The 27,079-nt window shown below is 42.5% G+C and overlaps 1 protein-coding gene across 2 annotated transcripts; it reads right to left on the reverse strand.

Moving 5' to 3' along the window:
* Positions 1 to 196: 196 nt before the first annotated feature.
* On the reverse strand, positions 197 to 27,079 carry SAR1B (secretion associated Ras related GTPase 1B). Of its 2 annotated transcripts, XM_016953859.4 has the most exons (7): positions 26,816 to 27,079; positions 17,790 to 17,865; positions 14,788 to 14,907; positions 7,030 to 7,095; positions 3,921 to 4,024; positions 2,722 to 2,853; positions 197 to 1,414 (listed from the first exon to the last, which is right to left on the reverse strand). In XM_016953859.4, the coding sequence occupies exons 2-7, from the start codon at positions 17,845 to 17,847 to the stop codon at positions 1,298 to 1,300; spliced, it is 597 nt and encodes a 198-aa protein (XP_016809348.1). In that variant the 5' UTR covers positions 17,848 to 17,865; positions 26,816 to 27,079; the 3' UTR covers positions 197 to 1,297. The 2 variants fall into 2 exon arrangements, with proteins under 2 accessions (XP_016809348.1, XP_054540591.1); XM_054684616.1 differs by lacking the exons at positions 17,790 to 17,865; positions 26,816 to 27,079 and adding an exon at positions 16,974 to 16,980 and having other exon boundaries at positions 14,788 to 14,909.

The raw sequence follows: 27,079 nt of genomic DNA on the forward strand, positions 1-27,079 counted from the left end.
AAAAAAAAAAAAAAAAAAAAAAAAAGCCCAACAAACAAAAAGTCGTCTTTGTTGTATGGAGTAAGAACTACCTGAGAGCAAATAAGAAAAAAGAAAATTGGAAACAAGCACTTGTTTTCTTCTACCAGGATATAAAATATGCCAAAGAATACAAAAGAGCTATAGGATAGGAACAAAATCTCCACATATCTCAGACTGACACAGAACAAGCTGTTTTATTCCTCAGATATACATGTCTCTACAATGAAACTGCACACAAGGTCCTACTTATTGCTTGCCCCAGAGAGTACTGTTAAATGTAAAGAGACCGGGAATATATCTAAATGTGGAGACACTGGTGCCTGTCATTGCTTTTGGGGAAGAGGCACAGATTACCCCACTGGGCACCAATAAGACTGGAGCACTTCAGAATTAGACAGCTGGGATGGAACTATAGAGCCTACCAAACTGAGAATCAACCTTGTGTACCATAAATGTGCTTTTCTTCAGAAGGCCAATCCCACAGGGACTAGGACACAGACCCCATCAGCAATGGTAGTGGCAGCATTACTAATAAAAATACACATGATTCAGGGATACATGGTATCAGGTGCAACTGACCACAACCATCTCATGGTAAATACCTAAGCCTTGAGAGCCTTAAACGCTATTCTAAATATTCTGAAGGAATCTCCTTTCCCAACAACCACTTCATATGCCTAATATTAAATACTCAAATTTTCAGAGTATACTAGCTAGATAAGACACATTTAAATGAAACATTTGCCCAACAAGGATGCCAAACATTAGAGTTTGTTTTATTGCATGACGTTTGCATAAGAAAAAATGTTACTGAAAACCGTAAGGCATCATGCAATCATTGAATAAGCTAATTATTAACTGTACACTTAAGATAGGTGGACATATAATCTAAAATTTAAAAACTAGTTCCAGAAAAGTACATAAAAAATTTAACATGATGAGCTTTTAAATATGGTTTATAGTTTCATGTTGTTAAAAAGTGCTTCAAATGTACTGCTGGAAAGTTGCTCTTTACAAATGGCGCTGGGGTGATGTCAGATTATAAACTGTAAAAACCAATTACTTTTATGGAATTAGAAAGCTAACATTGTGATACTCAAACTTACTTGAATCAGTTTTCAATTCTCACTCAAATTAAGTTGATTTAATATTAATAATCTAAAAAACATCTGTTTTATAACCAGCAAAAGTCTATTGAATTCAAGTTATGCATGTTGAGCAATCAAATCTCTGAGCAAGCCTGAACGTTGAGACCTGGAACCAATGTGAGTTTGTGTTAATCAATGTACTGTGCCATCCAGCGGAAGCCTTCTCCGTAACCTTGTCTTTTGAGCACACTACACATGAAAACTTCTAAGGGTCGGGCATTCAGTTCTTTCAGAGATACACTCCCCTAGAATAGAAGAGAGACATTTTGTTGGAATTTTATGAAATTAATAAAGCCCCACATCCCAGCAGAATTATAGGTTCTATTTTAGAACAAAGAATGGCTGTGATAAATCCATGACTGTGATAAAGTCGTGGCTGCTTGGCATCCAAGCCCCATGAACACACAAGAAGCCTCCTTCTCTCACTCTACCTTAGGACAGGATGGCCACTCAGTGGGAAAGAGGTTAGCTTGCAAGATACCCAAGAATAAAAATAATCTGACTTAGAAAAAAATCCAAACTGGCTTCACTAATATTAAAGACAAACATTCCCTGAGAAGGTTTATGACCAAACAAAGCATTTCCTAAAATTAATATCAAGCTAATTTATAAAAAAGAAGACAGAAAACAGACCAAAGTCTACTTTGTCTGACTTAAGAGCCTCCTGCGGACCGGGCGTGGTGGCTCATGCCTGTAATCTCAGCACTCTGGGAGGCCAAGGCGGGCGGATCACCTGAGGTCAGGAGTTCGAGACCAGACTGACCAACATGGAGAAACCCCGTCTCTACCAAAAATACAAAATTAGCTGGGCGTGCTGGCACACGCCTGTAATCCCAGCTACTAGGGAGGCTGAGGCAGGAGAATCGCTTGAACCTGGGAGGCAGAGGTTGCAATGAGCCGAGATTGCACCATTGTACTCCAGCCTGGGCAATAAGAGCAAAACTCCATCTCAAAAAAAAAAAAAAAGAGCCTCCTGCTATATGCTGCAGTATTTCTCCACCCTGAAATAGTATATGTAAACTAAAAAAATTTTGTAAATCTCGGGTTCTTCCACTGTTTATCTGGATTTTTTCAATGCTGATGTTTCCCCCAAAATAAATCCTAGGAAAAGTGAATACCAAAACAATCCGTCTTAAAGCTTATTATAAAGTATATGTTCAGAAAACCGTAAAATATTCCAAGTTTATGTCTTATTTATCTCTGGTAAACTCAGGGCCTAAACACACTACTGGTATACTTAAACACTCAAATATATCGTTTGGTGGCTAATTCTGAAAATGTATGATAAATAACTTTGAAAGCTTTAATTTAGTTTCCTATAAGCACAAGCCTTAGGCATAACTGATCCTCGACATTTTTGTTGTCACCAAGAAAAGGTTTCATTCCATGGTAGAAAGAAATGAGGACATTAAAAAGACCCACATGTATAAATGACAGTTTTCTTTAAGAAAAATGATAATGGGCTTGTATAGTTGGACAATAGTAATTTAAGAAGACATTTGTACTGTAGAATTAAACACACCCATCATAATTTTTTTTTTTTTTTTTTTACCTTTCCTGTTGTCTGACCATATAAACCAAACATCTCTCGCAACCTCTCTTCACTGATGGCTTCAGGTCTGTCGATCTTATTCCCAAGAATCAGTATAGGCACATTAGCAATGGTTTCATCTGTCATTAGTGACTGAAAAAAACAAAACAATACAAAACAAGAGTTGATATGAAACCATCCAAAGAGCTTATTTTGATATGATAAAACAATAAAGGACTCATTTTCTACCATATCATGTCATACCAACGTTCTTTGTCAAACTTTCCCCACATTTTAAAGTGACCTCAGTGAAACCATAAGCTAAATTCTTCTGTCTTCCTAAGGCTCTTCCTGTAAATGTTTACTCTGCTCATCCTTTAAAGCAGTGACATAGAATGTATAGAGCCAGCACCTTAGAAGTGAACAGATGTGGTTTCACTTCTGGCTCTACTGCTTTTGAGATGTGACTTTGGGCAAGTTAGCCTGACTGAAGCTCTAGAGAGAATTAGGAACAGTAGCATCCACCCTATGAAATTGAGAATTAAATCAAGTAATACGCACAGTCTCTGGAACAAAGTGGGAACTCAGGCATTCTCTGTCCTTGTTTTGTAACCATAGAACCTACCTGGACTTTTCCACATGTACAAGTATTTGTTTGCCTGCTCTGGGCAGAGCCATGGTATGATCAATCTTCAATCAAATCATGGACCTGCTTACTCTGTGGCCCCAGATCTGGTGCTGACCTTTCCTGCTGCTGTTGGGCCCCTTTACAAAGTATCTGACCTGGGATACTGGAGGGGAGGTAGCTACATATGCCTCTGCTCACTCCTGGGAGTAGTGTCAAAGATGGCATGTCCTATCATTTCCAGGTTGTGGCTTAAGATATAGCATCTTAGCATGACCAGGGACTCAAGATCAACCCACTCCAGGAATATAACAGACATGAAATATACTAAAAGGGTACATTCTGTACAGGGTGAGCTTCTTAAGTCTTCATAAAAGATGTCTGTGTTAGTACTTCCTCAATAGCTACAATTACTCAGTTACTCCCTCTGCATTCTAAGTAATCACTACTTAAAGCAATCACTGAGCTCAACAAATTGCCAAGAGTTTCATCAGAGACTGCAGAAAAGCTGCACTCTGATACCTGTATCTCTGACCTACTTCTGCAGGCTTACCAGAGTGATTTGACTATATTTAGTTTCAGTTATTTAACTTACATCAAGTTCTTCTTTTGACTCTAACAGCCTTTCGTGGTCTGCACAATCCACCAGAAATACAATGCCATTGATAGCAGGAAGGTAGTTTTTCCACACTCTTCGAGCTAACAAAAACAATCAGGGGTTAGAGTTTACTTGTTGGTCAAACCCAGCAGATGGTTTAAGCAAAGAGTCCAACCAGATATCAAGTGTGGTAATCCCTTAGCTGCTGGTACTTCACAATATATTCAAGTTAATCTTTTACCCAGTGGTGCCAAATTCTTCTGAGAATAACTAAGAGGGAATTTCAGGCTTTCCTTGACTGTGGGCAAGTCAAATACTTTAGTCTCTTCCAATTATCATATGTAAGGAGTAGAATATTTAAAATAAAAATAAAAATAAAAAAAAATACACGTTAAGTTCATTGGAGGACTGCTACTAGATCTAAAATATAAGCAGTAAAAAAACTACATATATGTGATTATATATACATAAAATGTGTGTATTTATATTACATATATATGCAGTGTTCATTTTTTGACATTTCTAGTTATCAGATTTTTTTTGCCAGTGATAAATTTGGAATGAGTGACAGAAGGAAATTAATATCAGGTACAAGCTTGTTAAAATAATAAGGCCGGGTGTGGTGGCTCACACTTGTAATCCCAGCACTTTGGAAGGCCAAGGCAGGTGGATTGCTTGAGCTCAGGAGTTCAAGACCAGCCTGGACAACATAGTGAAACCTCATCTCTACAAAAAAACACAAAAAATTAGCCAAGCCGGACACAGTGGCTCATGCCTGTAATCCCAGCACTTTGGGAGGCTGAGGCAGGTGGATCACCTGAGGTCAGGAGTTGGAGACCAACCTGGCCAACATGGTGAAACCCTGTGTCTCTACTAAAAATACAAAAATTAGCCAGGCTTGGAGAATCACCTGAACCCGGGAGGTGGAGGTGGCAGTGAGCTGAGATCATGCCACTGCACTCCAGCCTGGGTGACAGAGAGAGACTCCGTCTCAAAAAAAAAAAAAAAAAAAAATTAGAAAGTGTGGTGGTGTGTGCCTGCCCAGCTACTTGGGAGGCTGAGGTGGGAGGATGGAGCCCAGGAGGCAGAGGCTGCAGTAAGCCAAGATCATGCCACTGCACTCCAGCCTGGGAGACAGAACCAGACTCTGTTTCAAAAAAAATAATTTAAAAAAACCCAAAACAAAACTGTTTTACTCAGAAAAGAAGCTCAAATGTTAATAATTAACTGAAGTCTATGAAATCATAAAAGTAATTTTTTCCATAACATAACTTTCTTCACTGACTTGAGTTTTATGACATACCTTTTTTTTTTTTTTTTAAAGAGACAGAGTCTTGCTCTGTCATCCAGGCTAGTTCACTGCAACCTCAGACTCTTGAGCTCAAGTCATAGTCCCATCTCAGCCTCCTGAGTAGGTAGGACTATCAGTGTCTATCACTATGCCCCATTAATTGTTAAATTCTGTGTAGAGACAGGGTCTTGCTATGTTGCAAGGCTGGTCTTGAACTCCTGGCTTCAAGTGATCCTCCCAACCTCAGCCTCTCAAAGCACTGGGATTATAGGCCTGAGACCCCACACCCAGCCATTATGACATATCTTGAAAACAACATAGAAATGAAGTCTCAGACAAATTCCATTAGATTCCAATTCTAATCATCGTATTCCAGAAATTATTTTGTGTATATGCCAGACAATTACATGTCTCAAATGTGCTTTCACTAGCCAGAACCATTTACAATCTTTTCAACTATATGTCGCATCAGGTCTTTAGAATGCCCACCAATTCGGTAATATTGGTTAGTTATGACTTACTATGAGGTAGATGTTGCCACGTACTTTTGGGGATATAAAAAATGAACAGGCCAGGTATGGTGGCTCACACCTGTAATCCCAGCACTTTGGGAAATTGAGGTAGGAGGATTGCTTGAGACCAGGACTTCAAAATCAGCCTGGGCAAGATTGTGAGACCCCATCTCTACAAAAAAAAATTTTTTTAATTAAAACAAAACAAAACAAAAAACAGGATTTTAGTCCCCGCAAGTTTAATATAAGAGATAAGGCAGTCTTTCCAAACTTGTTGTAGACATGTACACAAATATACTAAGTGCTATGAAGTACAGCTGAGAACACTGCAACTGAGAATGGCTTCCCAAGGGAGGTAGCAGGGCATACGCTGGGGCCTAAAGGGGTTACTCATGTGCGGATGGGGATGGCATGAACAAAAGCATAGAGGAAAACACCAAGAAGGTCTGATTTGGTTGAAGTAAAAAGAACGGGAAGGGGAATAGAGGGAAATAAAAGAAAAGTAGGCCAGATGTGGTGGCTCACACCTATAATCCCAACTTTTGGGAGGCTGAGATGAGAGGATTGCTTGAGCCCAGGAGTTGGAGACAAGCCTGGGCAACATAGTGAGTGAGACCCTGTCTCTATAAGATAACTTTTAAAAGCCCAGAAAAGTAAACTGGGACCAGATCATAGAGATCCTGAATGCCAGGTTAATGAGTTTGGCCTTTATTTTGTAAGTAATGAGTTAGCCACTGAAGGTTTTTTTGTTTTGTTTTGTTTTGTTTTTGTTTTACAGAGCAGTAACATGTTCAAAACATGATTATGACAGTGAGAGGTAGATTGAAGTAGAGAGAATGGAAGTTAATTTTACTCATACACTTTACCACCAAAAGCAATTCTCATTTGAATTGGCCAGAAGTATCATGAAAATCACCCTTTGCTTTTAAAGTATTTATCGGGGAGTAATAATCCCTAAATTTTAAATCTACTCTGGCCTTGCGTGACTAGAATGAGATTTCATGCGCTAGAACTAATGGCCACATTTTTGTTAAGTTAAAATAAAACAAAGTGACTGTAAGAGTAAGAGAATCTTACCTTGAACGTGGCGAAACCCCATCTCTACTAAGAATACAAAAATCAGCTGGGCGCGGTGGCACATGCCTGTAATCCCAGCTATTGGGGAGGCTGAGGCATGAGGATTGCTTGAACCCAGGAGGCAGAGGTTGCAGTGAGCTGAGATTGCACCACTGCACTCCAGCCTGGGAGACAGAGGGAGCCTGTCTCAAAAAAAAAAAAAAAAGAAGAAGAAGAAGAATCTTACCTTGAACATGTCCACCCAGATCAAAAGTTGTAAACGTCATGCCAGCAATGGTCAGTTCTTCTGAAGCTAAATAAGATTTTAAAATATTTTTACATGAAAATCAGAAACCCATTAATCGTGTAAAAAGTAAAGTAGAGGTTCCTTTTCAAAGACTTTCCTCCCCATCTAATTAAGAATAAATAGTAACTTCTCTTAGAAGCAAAATTGATTCAAAGACCCGTGCTAACATTCTTAAATATCTGCCAGCCATAATAAAGAAATCAATGTACTTTATGTTCTTAGCTTCTACAATTTAGCCTAAATATTTGCCCTGGCATACTTACACTGGTCCAAGCAAGCATTAGGTCATAGCCTGTTCCTCTTCCTTATTTGAAGGTGTTTTTACCTTTCTCAGCATTCCACAAGTTACTTCCTCCTTCCTTTGTTCTCCTTTGCCTTTGCCTCTTTTAAAAAGTTCTAAGTTGCTAGCCAATCAGGACAAATACAGAATGTGAGGTCCCATTCCAGCCAATGGAAACCGGACACAGCAGTAGGGTGGACGCATCAGATTATAAATGACCCTGTCTCCTTTGTTCGGTGTACTCTTGTGGCAAAACTGCTGGCAAGTGTACCCTTTCTGCAGAAAGTAAAAATGGCCTTGCTGAGGAAATTAAATTTACGTTCAAGTGCTATCCTTTACAGCACCAGGGAACAAGCATTTCTAACAATAGCTTATATTTACTACTTAATGTTTGATTTACTTTTATTGCAAATAAGGTCAAATCAAACATTTACAAACTGGTACAATAATACTTTTTTGTAATTAGATATACACCAATTCATACTGACAATATAACAAATAATTGTAATATTCAGTTCTAGTATTCTACTCACCACAAATCCAACATTTATTTTTCCTTCTCTATTCTTCCTGCTGAAAATGTTAATCTCTTCAGACAATTATTTGCTATGAATTCAAATAACTGCTCCAATCTAATAATTGTTCATATAATTCATCTTAAATGATACAGGTGAAATAATTTTCTCTTATGGCTGACATAAGACAGTCTTTAATTACAAAAACAATTACCATAAAAAATTGTGGCCATTATTTCCATAACTATCTTTCTTTCTCCTCCCTTCCACTTCTGGGACTTCAGTTGCAGGTTTGTTAGACTGCCTGATGTTGTCTCACCAGTCATTGAGGCTCTGTTTATTTTGCTTTCAGTCACTTTTCTCTCTGTGCTTCATTTTGGATAGTTTCTATTGCATTGAGTTAAGTTTAGTGGTCTTTCTTTCTGCAGTACTGGCACTATCTAATTTACTATTAATCCTATCCAGTGAAATTTCCATTCAGGCTGGGCATGGTAGCTCACACCTGTAAGCCCAGATTTTGGGAGGCCAGGGTGGGAGAATCACTTGAGCCCAGGAGTTCGAGACCAGCCTGGGCAACACAGGGAGACCCTGTCTCTATTAAAAAAAAGAAAGAAAGAAAAAAAGAAATTTTCATTTCAAATACTGTATTTTTCATTTCTAGAAGTTTCATTTGATTCTGTTTTATATCTTCCATTTCTTTCCTCATGTTTGTGTTTTCCTTTAAATCCCTGAGCACATTCATAACGATTGTCTTATGTCTTCATCTGCTAATTCCATCATCTTTGTCACACTTGTGTCTGTTTCTACTGACTGAATCACTTTCCTGTTTCTTTGCATGTCTAGTAATTTCATATTGAGTGCTGGATTTTGTTGTAGTCTTTTGAAGAAGGTTGAATTTTGTTCTGACAGTTCACTTGCTTACAGATCAGTTTTTAAGATTTGTTAGAAGGCTAAATGGGATTAAACAACAATTCCTGGCACCATGAGAGCTCTAGTAATTATTTGGCTAACAGCATTCTTACAATTGTTCTTTGACTAGCCTTTTGGAGCTTTACCCATTGCATGCACAGATTGGTATTCAGCTATGTAAATTTCTAGAGTCCTTTCTCTCCAGAGGTCCCTCCTCTCCGGTACTCCCTCCTCTCTGTCCTAGCAAAAAAATTCTAGTCCTGTTGGCCTTTCCAAATTCTGGTCTACATCTCCTCAACTCAGCAAGACTATTGGACTATGTTTGGGTGTCCTCTCTTTGCACCATGGTCTGAAAATTACCTCTTGGCATAAAACCAAAATAGAGTTGTTTCCTTTCTCTCAGGAATCACAGTCCTGTGGTAGCTGTTGCCCAATGTCTGAAAACAGTTGTAGCATCTTTTTTGTCCGGTTTTCTAGTTGTGTACAGTGGGAGGGTAATTCCAGAACCAGTACTCACTTATGGCCAAAAGCACAAGTGCCCCATAATGACAACATAAGTTTTAGTGTAGCTACTTTAGCCCAGAGTATTTTATCTTCTTAAATTCTGGGGGCCGGGGGCGGTGGCTCACGCCTTGTAATCCCAGCACTTTGGGAGGCCGAGGCGGGTGGATCACGAGGTCAAGAGATCGAGACCATCCTGGCTAACACGGTGAAACCCCGTCTCTACTAAAAAAATACAAAAAATTAGCTGGGCGTGGTGGCAGGCGCCTGTAGTCCCAGCTACTCAGGAGGCTGAGGCAGGAGAATGGCATGAACCCGGGAGGCGGAGCTTGCAGTGAGCCGAGATTGCACCACTGCACTCCAGCCTGGGCGACAGAGCAAGACTCCGTCTCAAAAAATAACAATAATAAATAAATAAATTCTGTATGTAGGCCAGGTGCAGTGGCTCATGCCTCTAATCCCAGCACTGCGGGAGGCCGAGGCGGGTGGATCACTTGAGACATCAGGAGTTCTGAGACCAGCCTGGCCAATGTGGTGAAACCCCGTCTCTACTAAAAATACAAAAATTAGCCAGGCGTGGTGGCAGATGCCTGTAATCCCAGCTACTAGGGAAGCTGAGACAGGAGAATGTGGCAGGCGGAGGTTGCAGTGAGCCGAGACTGGCCACTGCACTCCAGCCTGGGCAACAAAGCGAGACTCCATCTCCAAAAAAAAAAAGGGCAGGGCACGGTGGCTCATGCCTGTAATCCCAGCACTTTGGAAGGCCGAGGGGGGCGGATCACCTGAGGTGAGGAGTTCGAGACCATCCTGGCAAACATGGTGAAATCCCGTCTCTACTAAAAATAGAAAAATTAGCCGGGAGTGGTGGTAGGCTCCTGTAATCCCAGCTACTCGGGAGGCTGAGGCAGGAGAATCGCTTGAACCCGGGAGGTGGAGGTTGCAGTGAGCTGAGATCACGCCATTGCACTCCAGCCTGGGAGACAAGAGCGAGACTTTGTCTCAAAAAAAAAAAAAGAAAGAAAGAAATTCTATGTGTAGATTGCCAAATGAATAAAATATTTAATACAATCTATATTCAAAGTCACTGTTCATAAGGAAAAGATAATGCTTAGTTAGCAAACCACCTCTATGGTAATAATCCCCAGTATACTTTCTGCTTTATAAAAGAAGTCTGAATTTGGCTATTTAAGATACAGAACACTGTTAACATCCCAGAAAGTCTCCTCTAGCCCCTTCCCAGTCAATCCCCATTTTCATCTCCGGAAGCAACCACTGATCTGAATTCTATCACCACAGGTTAGTTTTGTCTGTTCTAGAATTTCATATAAATGGCATCATACAGTAGATAACTTTTTATGACCAGCTTCTGCCATGTAGCATAATATGACTGAATGTATCAGTGGTTTATTCATCTTTCTTGCTAAGTAGCATTCCATTATTTATCAATTTCTTTTTTGATGGACATTTGAGGTGTTTCCAGTTTTTGGCTATTACAAATAAAATTAGTATAGGCTGGGTATGGTGGCTCACACTTGTAATCCCAGCACTTTGGGAGGCTGGATGGGAGGATTGCCTGAGCCCAGGAGTTCAAGACCAGCCTAAGCAACATGGTGAAACCCTATCTCTACAAATAAATTAAAAAATTAGCCAGATGTGGTAGCATGTGCCTGTAGTTCGAGCTACTTGGGAGACTGAGGTGGGAGGAACACTTGAACCTGGGAGGTTGAGGCTGCAGTGAGCCACGATTGTGCCATTGCACTCCAGCCTGGGCCACAGAGTGAGACACTGACTCAAAAAAAATAATAATAATAACTCACCACCAACAAATAAAGCTAGTATAAACATTTTTGTACAAGGTTTTTGGTAAATGTATTTTCTCATTTCTCTCGGGAAGTAACTAGGAGTAGAACTGCCAGATCATAGGATATATGTAGGTTTTCACATATGCTTTTTTTTCCTTTTCAAAAATGTTTTCTTTTCCACACCAGAATAGATCACATATGCTTTTGATTAATTAAAAAATATGAGTTGAAATGAATGTGAGCTGCAGGAAAGGTTGAGATAGCATCTGTTTTCCCCTAGTATCCAGAACAATGTCTGACATAAAGTAGGTGCTCAATAAATATTTGAATAAATGAAAGAGAGCAACGTCAAAAAATTAAAAAATGACTTACACCTAATATTTAAGACCACTCTGTAGTCTCTTCCAGTTATGCTGGTTTTTGTTGGGTTTTTTTTCTGTGTTTTTTGTTTTTTTCGAGACAGAGTCTCCCTCTGTCGCCCAGGCTGGAATGCAGTGGCGCCATCTTGGCTCACTGCAACCTCCGCCTCCCGGGTTCAAGCAATTCTCCTGTCTCTGCCTCCCGAGTAGGTGGAATTACAGGCACGTGCCACCGTGTCCGGCTAATTTTTGTATTTTTAGTACAGAACGGGTTTCACGATGTTGGCCAGGCTGGAAATTATGCTGTTTTTGCAGACAATTTTATCTACTCAATTTCACCATGATCATTTTTTCTTTAACAGAATTGTTCTTATATCAGAATCTTACTTGCCAAGCCCCACTTTTTTCTCCTAATATAAAAAAAAGATTTGTTGGCCGGGCGCAGTGGCTGACGCCTGTAATCCCAGCACGTTGGGAGGCCGAAGCGGGCAGATCACGAGGTCAGGAGATCGAGACCATCCTGGCTAACACAGTGAAACCCTGTCTCTACTAAAAATACAAAAAATTAGCCAGGCGTGGTGGCGGGCACCTGTAGTTCCAGCTACTCGGGAAGCTGAGGCAGGAGAATGGTGTGAACTTGGGAGGCGGAGGTTGCAGTGAGTCGAGATCGTGCCACTGCACTCCAGCCTGGGTGACAGAGCGAGACTCCATCTCAAAAAAAAAAAAAAAAAAAAAAAGATTTGTCAATTTCCTTTTCCAACCTCACTAATTGTTTTATAGATAAAATACTTTGTTTTGTTCTATCCTCATTCTTTGTTCTTTGAACATTTACTGGACTAAATAATTACAGTATTATCTACTTTTTGGTCCAGTTCTCAATTTTATATTCATTATTAAGGCTACACTTACTATTTCATAATTAATCTATAGATTAACTTGTCTTTAAACTCTGTGTCTATCTGATTCATAAAATTTTCACCTGTAAAAGTAAGGTCACAGGTTAAATTAGGTTTCTGTTTCTAATAATTTTCTCACTTTAACATTAACTTTATTCTCAAATTCGTTACATAACCTTAAATGCAAAATAAAATTTATTAAATAATTTACAGAGTCAGCCAAGTGTGGTGGCTCACGCCTGTAATCCCAACACTTTGGGAGGCCAAGGCAGGTGGATCACTTGTGGCCAGGAGTTCGAGACCAGCCTGGCCAACATGGCGAAACCTGGTCTCTACTAAAAATACAAAAATTAGCTGGGCTTGGTAGCACATGCTTGTAATCCCAGCTATTCCAGTGGCTGAGGCAGGAGAATTGCTTGAGCCCAGGAGGCAGAGGTTGCAGGGAGCCGAGATGGTGCCACTGCACTTCAGCCTAGGCAACAGAGTGAGACTCTGTCTCAAAAAAGGAAAAAAAAAAAAAATTACAGAGTCATTATTAAAAAACATTATTTTTGGCCAAGTGTGGTGGCTCATGCCTGTAATCCCAGCACTTTGGGAGACTGAGGTGGGCGGATCATCTGAGGTCGGGAGTTTGAGACCAGCCTGGCCAACATGTTGAAACCCCGTCTCTACTAAAAATACAAAACATTAGCTGGGTGTGATAGCACATGCCTGTAATCCGAGCTACTTGGGAGGCTGAGGCAGGAGAATTGCTTGAACTCAGAAGGCAGAGGTTGCAGTGAGCCGAGATCGTGCCATTGCACTCCAGCGTGGGCAACAGAGCAAGACTCCATCTCAAAAAAAAAAACTTTCAATTTTTTTGGTATTTTTTGTTTCTTTAGAGACAGGGTCTCACTCTGTTGCCCAGGTTAGGAGTGCAGTGGTGCAATCATAGCTCAGTGAAGCCTTGAACACCTAGGCTCAAGTGATCCTCCTGCCTCAGCCTCCCAAGTACCTAGGACTACAGGTGTATGCCACCATGCCAGACTAATTTTTTGTTTTTGTTTTTGTAGAGATGGAGTCTCAGTATGTTGCCCAGGCTGGTCTTAAACTCCTGGGCTCAAGTGATTCTCCTGCCTCAGCCTCCCAAAGTGCTGGGATTACAGACATGAGCCACCACACCCACCCTTGTTTTAAAACTTCCTGTGTGTCAATGTATGCCTTGTTTTCTTTAGATTAATTCTGTGGTGTACATTAGATATTGTTGAGGTTATTAAGACTAGAAAAATAACTGGTTAACAAATTGAGTTACCAGCCATGTATAAAATTGTAATGTATCTACTGAATTAGTGCTTAAAATAGTACATGGTGCAATGGCTCCTATCTTTAATCCCAACACTTTGGGAGGCAGAGGCAGGAGGATCACTTGCACCTGGGAGTTTAAATGGTGCGCTATGATCATACCACTGCACTCCAACCTACATGACAGAGCAAGACCCTGTCTCTACACAAATAAAATAAAGTAATATGGCTTTAAAATCTGAAAGAAGGCTGGGCGCGGTGGCTCACACCTGTAATCCCAGCACTTTGGGAGGCCGAGGAAGGCGGATCACAAGGTCAGGAGATCAAGACCATCCTGGCTAACACGGTGAAACCCCGTCTCTACCGAAAATACAAAAAATTAGCCGGGCGTGGTAGTGGGTGCCTGTAGTCCCAGCTACTCGGGAGGCTGAGGCAGGAGAATGGCGTGAACCCGGGAGGTGGAGCTTACAGTGAGCGGAGGTCGTGCCACTGCACTCCAGCCTGGGCGACAGAGTGAGACTCCGCCTCAAAAAAAAAAAAATCTGAAAGAAAAAATTCAGGTTATGTAAACAAGGCAATGGTGGACTATTTACCAATCATGTCACAATCCCTCAGACAAAAACTTTTTAATTCCTCAAGCTAGAGAAGGGTGTACTAGCTGATAAAAAGGTATGAGTACTAATTCAAGATCTAAATATTCTCCCTGGGAGCGAGGTCACCTATAATTTATTATTTTAGGAACAGGTCAAATCACCTGATCATAATTTATTTACCAGAAAATGCCCCCCAAACAAAAAACTTGGCCAGGTGCAGTGGCTCACGCCTGTAATCCCAATACTTTCGGAGGCTGAGAGAGGCTGATTACTTGAGCTCAGGAGTTCGAGACCACCCTGGGAAACATATCGAAACCTGGTCTCTGAAAAAATATAAAAATTAACTGGGCATGGTGGCACATGCCTGTGGTCCCAGCTACTTGGGAGACGGGAGGATGGCTTAAGCCCAGGAGACAGAGGTTGCAGTGAACTGTGATCATACCACTGCATTGCAGCCTGGGCAACAGAGAAAGACCCTGTCTGAAACAAAACACTTTTGGTTAGTGCATATGACTCAGCATCATTTGATCAAGTATCACATTGTATGTAGGAATATACTTACTGGGATGTAATGTTGGGACATGTTGTCCAAGTCTGTCATCTTTTAGCATGTGTAGCAATGTTGTTTTTCCTGCATTATCCAATCCAAGAAATACCAGTTTACCAGTTTTCTTATATAATCCTGCAAAGCAAGAGCTATGATTGGTCAAAGTGATATCTGATACTAATTATCCAAATGAATTTAAATTTGGCCCAATTAAGCTTGAAGTTCTAAACCTATTTTCAGTTTTAAAAAAGCTATTTTAAATCTATTCATGGCCGGGCACAGTGGCTCACACCTGTAGTCCCAGCACTTTGGGAGGCCGGGGTGGGTGGATCACCTGAGGTAAGGAGTTTGACACCAGCCTGGCCAACACGGTGAAACCCCGTCTCTACTGAAAATACAAAAATTAGCCAGGTGTGGTGGTGCATGCCTGTAATCCCAGCTACTTGGGAAGCTGAGGCAGGAGAATCACTGGAACCCAGGAAGCAGAAGTTGCGGTGGGCTGAGATCATGCCATTGTACTCCAGCCTGGGCGACAAAGTGAGACTCTGTCTCAAAAAATAAATAAATAAATAAATAAATCTATTCATGATTTGGGACTTCAGATAATTATAAAACCAAACTTCAACCCAGTCAATAGAATATGTGTGTTGCCTTAACATATCTACAATGCCAAAATGCTGATTAATTTTAGAAGTATCAATCAGGTATTGATTGATAGATAAATTGATAAATAGAAAAAAGGCAGCATTGACCAATTTATAATAGACTGGAATTGAACTGCTAAATTTCATATTGAACTTAATTAATTGATTTATTTAGAGACAGTGTCTTACTCTGTTGCCCAGGCTGGAGTGCAGTGGCATGACTACAGCTTGCTGCAGCCTCAACTTCCTGGGCTCAAGTGATCCTCCCACCTCAGCCTCCTGAGTAGCTGAGACTACTGGTGTGCACCACCACGCCTGACTAATTTTTGTATTTTTTGGTAGAGATGGGGTTTCACCATGTTGGCCAGGCTGGCCTCAAGTGATCTGCCCACCTTGCCCTCCCAAAGTGCTGGGATTATCGGCGTGAGCCACACGCCCAGCCAAACTTTATTTTTTACATGTTTAATTGTCTAACCTCCACAAAATTACATGTGAGCCACCACACCTGACTGAAATAAACAAACTTTTAAAGACATTAGGCAATTATAGTTTCAGGCCATCCGTTTTCGAATAAATTCATACTAAAATAACACTTACTCCTTTGTCCATGCTTAAGTCTAAGAAGTAAATTGTTTGATGTCCTAATCTTTTAGTTTTGGGGGCAGAACTATATATATATTTTATCATTAAGGAATCTACTTCTATGACTGTCACTACTATGAGTGTCACGAAAAAGTAATTTGCCCAAGATTACATAATTTAAAAGTAATTGAACATATTTGTTCAATTGAGTAATTGAACATATTTGTATAATTACAAAGCCCATATTCTTTTTTTTTTTGAGACGGAGTCTCGCTCTGTCACCCAGGATGGAGTGCAATGGCATGATCTCGGCTCACTGCAACCTCCGCCTCCTGGGTTCAAGCGATTCTCCTGCCTCAGCCTCCCAAGTACCTGGGACTACAGGCGCGTGCCACCATGCCCGGCTAATTTTTTGTATTTTTAGTAGAGACGGGGTTTCACCGTGTTAGCCAGGATGCTCTTGATCTCCTGACCTCATGATCTGCCTGCCTCAGTCTCCAAAAGTGCTGGGATTACAGGCGTGAGCCACCGCGCCCGGCCTTAACTATTCTTAACTATTGCTTCATATATAAAGAGGCTCAACACAAATAAGCACTATTATATAAATAAAATTAAAGGAGATAACTATAGAGAACAAAGGACCAATATTACCTAGAAACTGTAGCAAGGAGGCCGGGCACAGTGGCTCACGCCTGTAATCCTAGCACTTTGGGAGTCCAAGGCGGGTGGATCATTTGAGGTCAGGAGTTCGAGACCAGATTGGCCAACACGGTGAAACCCCATCTCTACTAAAAATACAAAAAATTAGCCAGGCATGATAGTATATGCCTGTAATCCCAGATACTCGGGAGGCTGAGGCAGGAGAATTGCTTGAACCAGGAGGCGAAGGTTGCAGTGAGCCGAGATCGCGCCACTGCGCTCCAACCTGGGCAACAGAGTGAGACTCTGTCTCAAAAAAAAAAAAAGAAAAAAAAAAAAAACTGTAGCAAGGCTGGGCACAGTGACTCATGCCTGTAATCCTAGCACTTTGGGAGGCTGAGGTGGGCAGATCACTCGAGCTCAGGAGTTTAAGACCAGCCTGGCCAACATGGCGAAGCCCCATCTTTACAAAAAATACAAAAATTAGCTGGTGTGGTGGCACACACCTGTAGTACCAGCTACTCGGGAGGTTGAGGCAGGAGAATCGCTTGAACCTGGGAGGTGGAGGTTGCAGTGAGCTGAGATCACGCCACTGCACTCCAGCCTGGGCAACAGAGCGAGACTCCATCTCAGAAACAAACAAACAAACAAAACACCAGCCTGGGCAACATAGCAAGACTCCATCTCTATAAAATTAAAAAAAAAAAAAAAAGAACTGCTGGGTAAAGAAGTCTCATTTGGCTTATTAAAAACTCCTATTTATGGTGTACAAGCTACTTTATGGAACATGCATTTTAATAATAATCCTGTAAGGATTAAATGACATAAAGCATTAAAGCACATAGGTAAACTAGCTAATAAATGGTAGATAGTTCTGTTAGTAATATTCCCAACACCTTAAGAGGTAGGAATTATTACTGCCATTTTACAGATAAGAAAACTCAGGCTAAGGTGAAAAAAGTAATTTGCCAAAGATTACTTAATTTAAAAGGGATACAATGAGTAATTGAACATCTATGTATGATTTCAAAGCCCATATTCTTAACTATTCTTAACTACTGGCTTATCTATAAAGAGACTTGACACAGATAAGCACTATTAAATAAATAAGACCAAAGGGGATAACTGTAGAGAACAAAGGACCAACATTACCTAAAAACTGTAGCACACTGCTGAAACCACTGTAAATCCAATCAAATATGAAGGACATATCCAAATCTGATAGGGTCTGAAAAAAAAGAGTTTGAATTTAGTAGTCAACATTAAACACCAATATACATTAAACTCCAATACTGTTAAACACCAACTCTGAGTAGATAATCCTACAGCAACTTTACTACAAAGAGTTACACACTTTGGGAAGCTGAGGCGGGTGGATCATCTGAGGTCAGAAGTTTGAGACCAGCCTGGCCAACATGGTGAAACCCCAACTCTACTAAAAATACAAAAATTAACCGGGTGTGGTCATGGGCCCCTGTAATCCCAGCTACTCAGGAGGCTGAGGCAGGAGAATTACTTGAACCCAAGAGGTGGAGGTTGCAGTGAGTGGAGATTGTGCCACTGTACTCCAGCCTGGGTGACAGAGTGAGACTCCATATCAAAAAAAAAAAAAAAAAAAAAAAAAATTAGCCAGGCATGGTGGTGCACACCTGCAGTACCAGCTACTCAGGAGGCTGAGGTGGGACGATTGCTTGAGCCTCGGAGGTAGAGATTGTAATGAGCCGAGATCGCACCACTGCACTCCAGCCAGGGTGACAGTAAATGGGATAAGAGGTTAATAGGTGAGGCAGTGAGGAGAGATTCCTATTTCAAAAAATTTCAAATGGTAAAAAACTAAAATCGTTTAAAAAAATGTTGGAAATGGGATAAGGGAAATGAGTTTTTTTTTTTTTTTTTTTTTGAGACAGAGTCTTGCTCTGTCACCCAGGCTAGAGTGCAATGGCTCGATCTCAGCTCACTGAAAGCTTCTCCTCCCAGGTTCAAGCGATCCTTCTGCCTCAGCCTCTCGAGTAGCTGGGATTACAGGCAGGCACTGCCATGCCTGACTAATTTTTATATTTTTAGTAGAGACTGGGCTTCACCGTATTGGCCAGGCTGGTCTCCAACTCCTGACCTCAAGTGATTCGCCTGCCTCAGCCTCCAAAAGTGCTGGGATTACAGGCGTGAGCCACCCCAGGCCTGGAAGTGAAATTTCCTTCTCAAAAAGGGTGAGGCTTGAGTATGATGATAAACTGAAGAGAAGGAGATAGTGGGATGGAAGAAGTAATAGGGAAGAAAGGAATTAACCAAAAGGGACAAAGTCCCAAGAGGAGCTTGGACTGACAGCATATCTCTCTTGTCTAGGATTAGGAGGAAAGATGGCCAGAAAATTTGTGGAGGTGGTGTGAATCTGACTCCAAAAGTGAAGGGGTATAGAGAATTTTTGAGGAGCAGAGCAAGCATTACAATAGCTACTATGGGGAATGAATCAAGTTAAAAGACTGCCAAAAAAAGGCAAGGACTCAGCTGGAATTGAAACTCAAACATTCACAGCAGTGCCAATCTGTGCTGATTTCCAACCTTCCACCCTCCACCAGCAGTGCTCAACATGGAGTGACTAGAGATTAGGAACATCCAGAATAGAAATGAAAAAGGACAAGGGGAACAGGATTTTGAGAGTACTAGTGAGAGGGCTGTAGGGATCTGATCAGAAGTTCAAGTTGAGTGGACAAAGGTAAAGAAAGGTAGTATACAGAGATGGAGCGGTGATCAAAGGCAGGCTTCTCACAGAACAGAATTGGGAAAATAGGGTAGAAAAAGTCTCTAAGCCAAAAACAGAAAAGGGTGAGAGAGGTGAAAGGTGTGCCAGAATTGTGCCAGCAAAGTGGAAGAGAATATAGGGGGTTCAGTAATTCAAGAGAAGTTCAGGGTTGGGTGGTGGCAAACTCCAAGGCCTGGCTCTGGCATGGACGATAAAGAAAAATGGAGGTGACAGATACTGGAAGCTAGGCTAGAGGGTACACTGTCCACATTGACAGGCAGTGTAATCACCTGGAAGACTGGAGGGCACTGATACAGACTGTGAATCAAGTGGCAAAGTCCTCACTGAAGATGATTGTTGGTAGGTGAGAGCTAAAGAATGGTGAAAAGCCTTGACAGAAAAAGGATTTTTTGCATAAGGATGGTACCAATTTGCTGTTGTAAAATTTGTCCCAAGAGAGATAATCTAAGAAGACACAAACTCTGCTTTGGAAGATAATAATATATATATTTCTTTTAAATTGTGGTTTCAGCCAGGCACAATGGCTCACACCTGTAATCCCAGGACTTTGGGAGGCTGAGGCGGGTGGATCACCTGAGGTCAGGAGTTCAAGATCAGCCTGGCCAACATGGCAAAACCCCATCTCTACTAAAAATACAAAAATTAGCTGGGTGTGGTGGTGCACACCTGTAATCCCAGCTACCCAGGAGGCTGAGGCAGGGGAATCACTTGAACCCAGGAGGCAGAGGTTGCAGTGAGCCGAGATCGAGCCACTGCACCACAGCCTGGGCCACAGAGCAAGACTCTGCCTCAAAAAAAAAAAAAAAAAAAAAAAAATTGTGGTTTCTAGGAACCTTAAAACAAACTAGGAGTAATTAGAAACAGAATTAACTGGTTTTTTTATTGTTATTTTAAGTAGAAGTAAAAATGCCCAACTAAGAATAAAAGTTACTTAGCTGCAAACACATACCTGAGCCCAGAAAACAGGTTACACAACACCATGAATACACTATTAAGACATGTGAAGAGCAAAGGTCAAGAACAAGGAAACATACACACGTCAGCAGATTTATTTATTGCACCAATACCAAACAGGAAAAGTCTCTCTGCAGATTAGAAAAGTGATCTACTCAAGTAACATGAAAACCAGTGCAAAGGATGTAATGGAACAGAATCTCAGATTACAAGTAACTTCTTAAAGCCTTGTTCCATTAAACTACATGGATGGCTCATTTAAATGAAATATCCTGGATAGATAAATCCATAGAGTAAGTATATTAGTGGTTGTCAGACTGAAGGAAGGAAAAATGGGGAATGATTGCTAATGGGTACTGGGTTTCTTCTTGGGATGATCACATGTTCTGGAATTAGATAGTGGCGATGTTTACACAACAATGTGACTATACTAAAAACACTTAATGTACAATTTTAAAAGGTCGATTTTATGGTATATCAACTATATCTCAAAAAAGCTATTATAGAAAAATTTTAAAAGCAAATTTTAAAAAGCTTATATGGCATTTAATATTTAAAACTGATTTACATGAGTAATTACACAAAAACATTTACTTTTTTTTTTGAGACAGAGTCTCGCCTGTCGCCCAGGATGGAGTGCACTGGCGCGATCTCCTCTCACTGTAAGCTCCACCTCCCAGGTTCACGCCATTCTCCTGCCTCAGCCTCCCGAGTAGCTGGGACTACAGGAGCCTGCCACCACGCCTGGCTAATTTTTTATATTTTTAGTAGCGACGGGGTTTCACCATGTTAGCCAGGATGGTCTCGATCTCCTGACCTCGTAATCCGCCCTCCTTGGCCTCCCAAAGTGTTGGGATTACAGGCGTGAGCCACCGCGCCCCACCACTTTTTATTTTTTTGACACAGAGTCTCCCTCTCACCCAGGGAGCGCCGTCTCTGCTCACTGCAACCTCAATCTCGGGGACTCAAGCAATCCTCCCACCTCAACCTCCTGAGTACCTGGGGGCTACAGGCATAGGCCACTATGCCCGGCTCATTTACTTTTTAAAACCGGCCGGGCGTGGTGGCTCACGCCTGTAATCCCAGCACTTTGGGAGGCCGAGGCGGGCGGATCACGAGGTCAGGAGATCGAGACCATCCTGACTAACACGGTGAAACCCCGTCTCTACCAAAAATACAAAAAAATTAGCCGGGCGTGGTAGTGGGCGCCTGTAGTCCCAGCTGCTCGGGAGGCTGAGGCAGGAGAATGGCGTGAAACCAGGAGGCAGAGCTTGCAGTGAGCCAAGATTGCGCCACTGCACTCCAGCCTGGGCGACAGAGCGAGACTCCATCCCCCGCCCCAAAATAAATAAATAAATAAATAAATAAATACCACACATTAAGGGCCCGGAGCAGTGGCTCACGCCTGTAATCCCAGCACTTTGGGAGGCTGAGGCGGGCAGATCACCTGAGTTCGGGAGTTCGAGACCAGCCTGACCAACATGGAGAAACCCCATCTCTACTAAAAATACAAAATTAGCCGGGCGTGGTGGTGCATGCCTATAATCCCAGCTACTCAGGAGGCTGAGGCAGGAGAATCGCTCAAACCTGGGAGGCAGAGGTTGCAGTGAGCCGAGATCGTGCCACTGCACTGCACTCCAGCCAGGGTGACAGAGCAAGACTCCGTCTCAAAAAAAAAAGAAAAAAAAATACATATTTAGTTTGTGACCAGCCTTGGCAACGTGGAAAAACCCCATTTCTATAAAAAATACAAAAATTAGCCAGATGTGATAGCATGCACTTGGTGACAGTGAGACCCTGCCTCAAAAAAATAAAATTAAAATAAAAAATACACATTAGTTCTCAGGGGTCCTGTAAAAAAAAAAAAATACACATAAGATGACAAAATACAAATACCCAAAAAGTACTGTTGGGAGAAAATAAGGGACATAATAGTCTAAAGAGGCAAATATGACATCAGAGTATGATTGTAGAATCAATGCACTAATAACTTTGGGATGCAAAGCATGGTAATGCTATGGTGAAATGGGTGTAGTAACTGTCCTAGAATACAAATATCCAGGCTGAGCACAGTGGCTCATGTCTGTAATCCCTGCACTTTGGGAGGCGAAGGCAGGAGGATCACCTGAGACCAGGAGTTAAAGACCAGCCTGAGCAACATAACAAGATCCCATCTCTAAAAAAAAATTTTTTTTTTTTTGAGACTAAGTCTCACTCTGTCACCCAGGCTGGAGTGCAGTGGCACAATCTTGGCTCACTGCAACCTCCACCTCCTGGGTTCAAGCAATTCTCTGCCTCAGCCTCCCAAGTAGCAGGGATTACAGGCACCCACCACCATGCCCAGCTAATTTTTTTGTATTTCTAGTAGGGACAGGGTTTCACCATCTTAGCCAGGCTGGTCTTGAACTCCTGACCTCGAGATCCACTCGCCTCGGTGTCCCAAAGTGCTGGGATTACAGATGTGAGCCACCATGCCCGGTACAAAAATTTTTTTAAATTACCTGGGTATGGTAGCAAGAAACTGTAGTCCCAGCTACTCAGGAGGCTGAGGCTGGAGGATTGCTTGAGCCCAAGAATTCAAGCAGTGAGCTATGATCACACCACTGCATTCCAACCTGGGCAACAAAGTGAGACCCTGTCTTTAAAAAAAAAAAAAAAAAGAAGGATGAACTGGGCATGATGGCTCATACCTGTAATCCCAGCACTTTGGGAGGCCAAGGTGGGGGGATCACTTGAACCCAGGAGTTTCAGACCAACCTGGGCAACATGGGAAGTCCCCATCTCTACAAAAAAAATACAAAAATAGGCCAGGTGCAAGTGGCTCATGACTGTAATCCCAGCACTTTGGGAGGCCGAGGTGGGGGGATCACTTGAACCCAGGAGTTTGAGACCAGACTGGGCAACATGGGAAGACCCCGTCTCTACAAAAGAAAAAATACAAAAATAGGCCAGGCACAGTGGCTCACCCCTGTAATCCCAGCACTTTGGGAGGCCGAGGCGGGCAGATCACGAGGTCAGGAGTTCAAGACCAGCCTGACTAACATGGTAAAACACCTTCTCTACTAAAAATACAAAAATTAGCTGGGCATGGTGGCATGCACCTGTAATCCCAGCTACTCAGGAGGCTGAGGCAGGAGAATCGCTTGAACCCGGGAGGCAGAGGTTGCAGTGAGCCAAGATTGCGCCACTGCACTCCAGCCTGGGCGACAGAGCAAGACTCCATCTCAAAAAAAAAAACAAAAACAAACAAACAAAAAAAAACAATTAGCTGGGTGTGGTGGTAGGCACCTGTAGTTCCATCTACTCGGGAAGCTGAGGTATGAGAATTGCTTGAACCCGGGAGACGGAGGTTGCAGTGAGCCAAGATTGTGGCACTGCACTCCAGCCTAGGCAACAGGGCAACATTCTGTCTCAAAAAAAAAAAAAAAAGAAAAAAAAGAAAAAGAAAACGAAGGATAAAACCATGACAAATATAAATAGTAGAAAAATTTTAAGAGTGGCCAAGGTGAGGGCTGGGCACAGTGGCTCATATCTGTAATCCCAGCACTTTAGGAGGCCAAGGCAGGCAGATCACTTGAGGTCAGGAGTTCGAGACCAGCCTGGCCAACATAGTGAAACCCCGAGTTGGGATGTGTATTTAAAGTGAGTGAGCGTAGAAATACTATGCTCAGCCAAGTGAGTACTTAACGAAATGAGTGTAGAAGGCTGGGGGAGGTGGCTCACACCTGTAATCCCAGCACTTTGGGAGGCTGAGGGGGGCGGATCACCTGAGGTTGGGAGTTCGAGACCAGCCTGACCAACATGGAGAAATCTTGTTTCTACTAAAAATACAAGATTAGCTGAGTGTGGTGGTGTATGCCTGTAATCCCAGCTACTCGGGAGGCTGAGGCAGGAGAATCGCTTGAACCCAGGAGGCAGAGGTTGCAGTGAGCTGGAGATCACGCCATTGCACTCCAGCCTGGGCAACAAGAGCGAAACTCTATCTCAAAAAAAAAAAAAAAAAAAAAAAGTAAGTGTAGAAATACACCTATAGCAGGACACAGTGGCTCACGCCTGTAATCCAAGCACTTTAGGAGGCCAAGCCGGACAGATCACTTGAGTTCAGGAGTTCAAGACCAGCCTGGCCAACATGGTGAAACCCCATCTCTACTAAAAATACAAAAATCAGCAGGATGTGGTGGTGCATGCCTGTAATCCTAGCTACTTGAGAGGCTGAGGCAGGAGAATCACTTGAACCCTGGAGGTGGAGGTTGCAGTCAGCCTGGAGCCACTGCACTCCAGCCTGGGCGATAGAGCGAGACTCCGTCTCAAAAAAAAAAAAAGAAAAAAGAAAAGAAATACTAATACAGCATTCCAACTTGTAAGCTTCAAATGATGTGGCAATGATTTTCATTTCTTTTTCTATTTCTTTTTTTTTCTTTTTTTTTTTTTTTTTTTTTTTTTTTTTTTTAGCAACAGTGTCTTTTTCTTTCACCCAGGCTGGAGCGCAGTGGCATGATCACAGGTCACTGTAGTCTTGACCTGGCTTCAAGCAAACCCCCCATCTCAGCAGCGAGTAGCTGGGACTACTGGCCTGCTAGCCAGGGCCCTGCACCCAGCAAATTTTTTTTTTTTTTTTTAAATGTAGAGACTGGGTCTTGCTATGTTGCCCAGGCTGATTTTCATTTCTGTTAGACTCATCTTTTTTCTTAACTCTTGCTTGAATTTCTATTCCAGTACAATAATGCAAGTCAAAGGAAGGTTAAAATATACCTTATTTAAACTGCTAATCTTTGTAATTACTGACAGTGCATCTCTAATATTTCTAAAATGAAGACACCTTCCTTTTCTACAAACTCAGAAAATGCCAATGAACTATCTTAACATTTTTTAAGTTCAAAACATTTTGGTGACAGACACAAGTCTACTGAAAGGTATAATAGTAGATATTCATGTTGCTTTGCTATACTGGCACCACCATTTATTTGTCATCTGTAAAATGACAGCTAGTGCCTTACTCATAGTAGTCAATAAATGTTCCTTTTCTTTCCTTCTTTCATTGTTTCAATGTGACCTACTCTTCACTGATACTTTAACACGGAATATAGGACGTCTTCAAAGACACTTAGTAATATAGACGCTGATGTAAGAACACACAAATAAATAATACTATGTTTAATTTTTCAAGTTAAAAGGACTTCTTCACCTCATTTTGTCCACTGTACCAAACACCTTAAATTGCTGACGAATTTGGTTCTTTCAGTTAACAATGTCAAAGTTTTAGCTGTTTTAAAACAAATCTTCTTGGAAAAGCTTCAACACCTTAAAAATCAGTACAGTGGCCCACTGAGGTGGCTCATGCCTTTAATCCCAGCACTTTGGGAGGCCGAGGCGAGCAGATCACCTGAGGTCAGGAGTGGAGACCAGACTGGCCAACATAGAGAAATCCCATCTCTACTAAAAATAGAAAAGTTAGACCGGATGCGGTGGCTCACGCCTATAATCCCAGCACTTTGGGAGGCCGAGGCAGGCGGATCACGAGGTCAGGAGATAAGAGACCATCCTGGCTAACACGGTGAAACCCCATCTCTACTAAAAAATACAAAAAAATTAGCCGTGCGTGGTGGCGGGCACCTGTAGTCCCAGCTACTCGGGAGGCTGAGGCAGGAGAATGGCGTGAACCCGGGAGGCGGAGCTTGCAGTAAGCCGAGATCGTGCCACTTCACTCCAGCCTGAGCGACAGAGCGAAGACTCCGTCTCAAAAAAAAAAAAAAAAACAAACAAAACAAAAAAAACACGCACACAAAAATTAGCCGGGCGTGGTGGCACGCGCCTGTAATCCCAGCTACTCAGGAGGCTGAGACAGGAGAATCGCTTGAACCCAGGAGGCGGAGATTGCAGTGAGCCGAGATCGTGCCACTGCACTTCAGCCTGGGCGACAAGAGGGAAACTCTGTCTCAAAACAACAACAAAAATTTAAAAAATTAAAACAAAAATCAGTACAGTTTTCTCAACAGTGTATCTTTTTTCCACTTAACTGGGACTTTGGGCTACGGAAAACGTTAACCACTACTAGTAAGGAAGCTCAATTTGCCTCTACACTAATTGGGAGCGCTGAAAACACCAGGCCGTGTCACAGCCTCTTCAGCTGTCAGTGAGACCCGCCACCTTCACCTTACCAGGTAAGGAAACTGAGGCCCAGGGGAAGGAAGGGGCTTGCCTGCAGCCACCTCGTTCTTTCCTGAAAAGACCAAGCGTCTGACAGCAGCAGTGTTCTGTCTCGAGGGCTATCAGACGGCCCCGCGGAGCATGGATGAGACCTGTCCTCCCTCGCGCCGCCTAACCCCGGGGTGAAAAACAGGCGCCCCTTCACGCAGTGCCACAGGCAGGGACCCAGAGTAGGTCTTGGCCCTAAAAGTGCGCCTTCTAGGGGATCCATAGCTGCTGCCCACCGGTCCTCCCAGAAGGAGGGGCTGTCACTCACCTGCGACTGGAGAGAACGCAATCCCCTACTTGGCGTTGGCCGTACACCAGGAGACCGAACTGCAAAGCGCGATGGCTGCCGTGGCCCCAGTTCGCATCAGCCCCTTCCGGGCCGGCGGGTGCCTCACTAGCGACAGTCCGCAGGACCGCGTCGCCGAGCGCCCTAGGTTCCGCCTCCTGGCAGTCTTGCCGCCAATTCCCCAGTTGAGCGAGGCTGCTCGCAACCCCTAACACCGCCTGGGTCTCCCAGCCGCCTGGTCTCCCC

This window comes from Pan troglodytes, chromosome 4 (assembly GCF_028858775.2).
Source record: "Pan troglodytes isolate AG18354 chromosome 4, NHGRI_mPanTro3-v2.0_pri, whole genome shotgun sequence".
Taxonomy (NCBI): Eukaryota; Metazoa; Chordata; class Mammalia; order Primates; family Hominidae; genus Pan; species Pan troglodytes.

Coding starts and splice junctions, on each gene's coding strand:
- SAR1B (XM_016953859.4), bottom strand. CDS start 17,847: ATGTCCTTCATATTTGATTGGATTTACAGTGGTTTCAGCAGTGTGCTA. Junction 14,908..17,789: donor CAGTGTGCTACAGTTTTTAG/GTAATGTTGGTC, acceptor CTTGCTTTGCAG/GATTATATAAGAAAACTGGT. Junction 7,096..14,787: donor TGTCCCAACATTACATCCCA/GTAAGTATATTC, acceptor AATCTTATTTAG/CTTCAGAAGAACTGACCATT.